Source organism: Teleopsis dalmanni, chromosome 1 (genome assembly GCF_002237135.1).
Source record: "Teleopsis dalmanni isolate 2A chromosome 1, ASM223713v2, whole genome shotgun sequence".
NCBI classification, from domain to species: domain Eukaryota; kingdom Metazoa; phylum Arthropoda; class Insecta; order Diptera; family Diopsidae; genus Teleopsis; species Teleopsis dalmanni.
Genome location: NC_051846.1, coordinates 111,051,020 through 111,053,166, shown reverse-complemented (window position 1 = coordinate 111,053,166; position 2,147 = coordinate 111,051,020). Strand labels below are relative to the sequence as shown.

The window sequence follows — 2,147 nt, the reverse complement described above, 5'->3', positions numbered from 1 at the left end:
TCTTAGTCTATACACCCGCGGTAGTAGAAAATACTTCGCCGCTTTAACCATTCTTCGAAATAAAATAACTGATGACGCTAATGACGTATTGACTAACCACGGTACAGTTTTGAATTTTGATGCAATAATCAGTAGATTAGACTTCGCTTACGCGGATAAGCGACCAATACATATAATCGAACAAGAAATAAGTGTCCTAAGACAAGGCTCAATGACAATTTTGGACTACTATAACGAAGTAAACAAAAAACTAACAATGCTAATAAACAAAACTATAATGACATACGGTAATAGTAACTCTCTAACCGCAGAATTAAATAAAAAGCATCGTGAGAACGCTACACGAATATTTATAACAGGATTAAATCCTCCCTTATCTAACGTCTTATTTTCACTGTCTCCAGAAGACCTTCCTAATGCTTTAGCAAAAGCCCAAGAGTTGGAATCAAACCAACTACGTACGTACTAGCTTCGCAATTATGTTTAGTAAAAATGCGAACTCAACCCAAGTAAATAGACATCAAAATAATCTGCGTTATCCACAACGCCCTCAAATCCCAACTAATAACAATAAAAGTTATTTCCCGAAACCAGAACCAATGGAAGTAGATCCATCGATGAAAAATAATCAGGGACCAAGACCACAGTATCAACAACCAATACCACGGTATCAACAACCGAGATATCAAAGCAATTTCTATAACCCGAATCCTATACGTACCCCATTTAACCAAAACTCATGGAAGCCAACTTTTAATCATCACCAGGGATTCCCTAACTTCGTTCCCAATCCACAACCTAATCAAATGAGTCAGCCACAGAAACGCCCATTAGAGAGTGTACAGCAAAGTGCACAACCTGTAGTAAAAAAACAACGTATAAATAACATTCAAGAGAGTGCTTTTTTAGGCCAAGGCCCGGCCTCCCCTACATCTTCAGAACTAAACCTGGAGGCCAACGAGTCCGTATACTAATAGATACAGGAGCAACTAACTGCTATTGCCGACCAAGCATATTAACAAATAAACAAGAATTAGCAATTTATAAACGAGTAAAAACAATAAACGGATACACTATAATAAAATATTACTATGAAGCAGAAATTTTCGGAATTAAGACAAGATTTTATGAAATATCGAATTTAGAATGCGATATATTGATAGGAATTAATGTATTAAGCCGAGCTAACGTAACTATAGATTTTAAGAAACAAGTCCTAAAATATAAGGGACTTATGGAAAAATTTATAATGGATTCGAACGATACTGAAAAAACTTCAACCAAAATAACTCCACATTCTGTAAATAATACATACATAAAACGTAATAAAAAATTGAGTAATTAATCAAAAAAATTGCAAGGTTAACAATAAAACAAACACTAAAAGCAAAAACGCTGCAAAGCAGCAACCGAAAAAAAATCATGCAAAAAAAGCAAGCAAAGCTAAATTAAACAATATTGATGACGATGACTCAATCAAAAGCCTGAGACTAAATATCAAACGGCAAATTGAGAAAGGTCATGGCAATATCGATATGAATTTACCCTTTAGAACTGATGTTAAAGCGGAAATTAGAACTACTGTTGAAACTCCCATATGGAGTAAACAGTACCCTTATCCCTTATCAGTAAATTCTTTTGTTAACAAAGAAATAAATAAAATGCTTCAAGAAGGTATAATCAGGGCTAGTAAGAGCCCATATAATTCACCCATATGGGTTGTACCAAAAAAGGGTACAAATACAGATGGTACCCCTAAACTGCGCATGGTAATCGATTTTAAAAAAATCAACGAAAAAACGATCTCGGATAGATATCCTATCCCAGATACTAATGTAATTTTATCTAATTTGGGAAAGTCGAAGTACTTTTCAACAATTGATTTAGAATCTGGATTTCATCAGATATTGATGAAAGACGAAGATATCGAAAAAACTGCATTTTCCGTTAACAATGGAAAATACGAATATATACGAATGCCATTTGGGCTGAAGAATGCTCCAAGCATATTCCAGAGAGCTATGGACGATATATTAAGAGAATATATCGGAAAAATCTGTCATTTATATATTGACGATATCATAGTTTATTCACAAAGCATTGAACAACATAAAGAAGATTTATTGAAAATAATACAACGTTTAAAA

The 2,147-nt window shown here is 33.9% G+C and overlaps 1 protein-coding gene across 1 annotated transcript; it reads left to right on the top strand.

Annotated features, from left to right (window-relative positions):
* The first annotated feature begins 479 nt into the window (after nucleotides 1-479).
* Nucleotides 480-974, top strand: LOC119665554 (gamma-gliadin-like). Its single transcript, XM_038074780.1, has one exon. The coding sequence runs from the start codon at nucleotides 480-482 to the stop codon at nucleotides 972-974; it is 495 nt and encodes a 164-aa protein (XP_037930708.1).
* The last annotated feature ends 1,173 nt before the right edge of the window (nucleotides 975-2,147 follow it).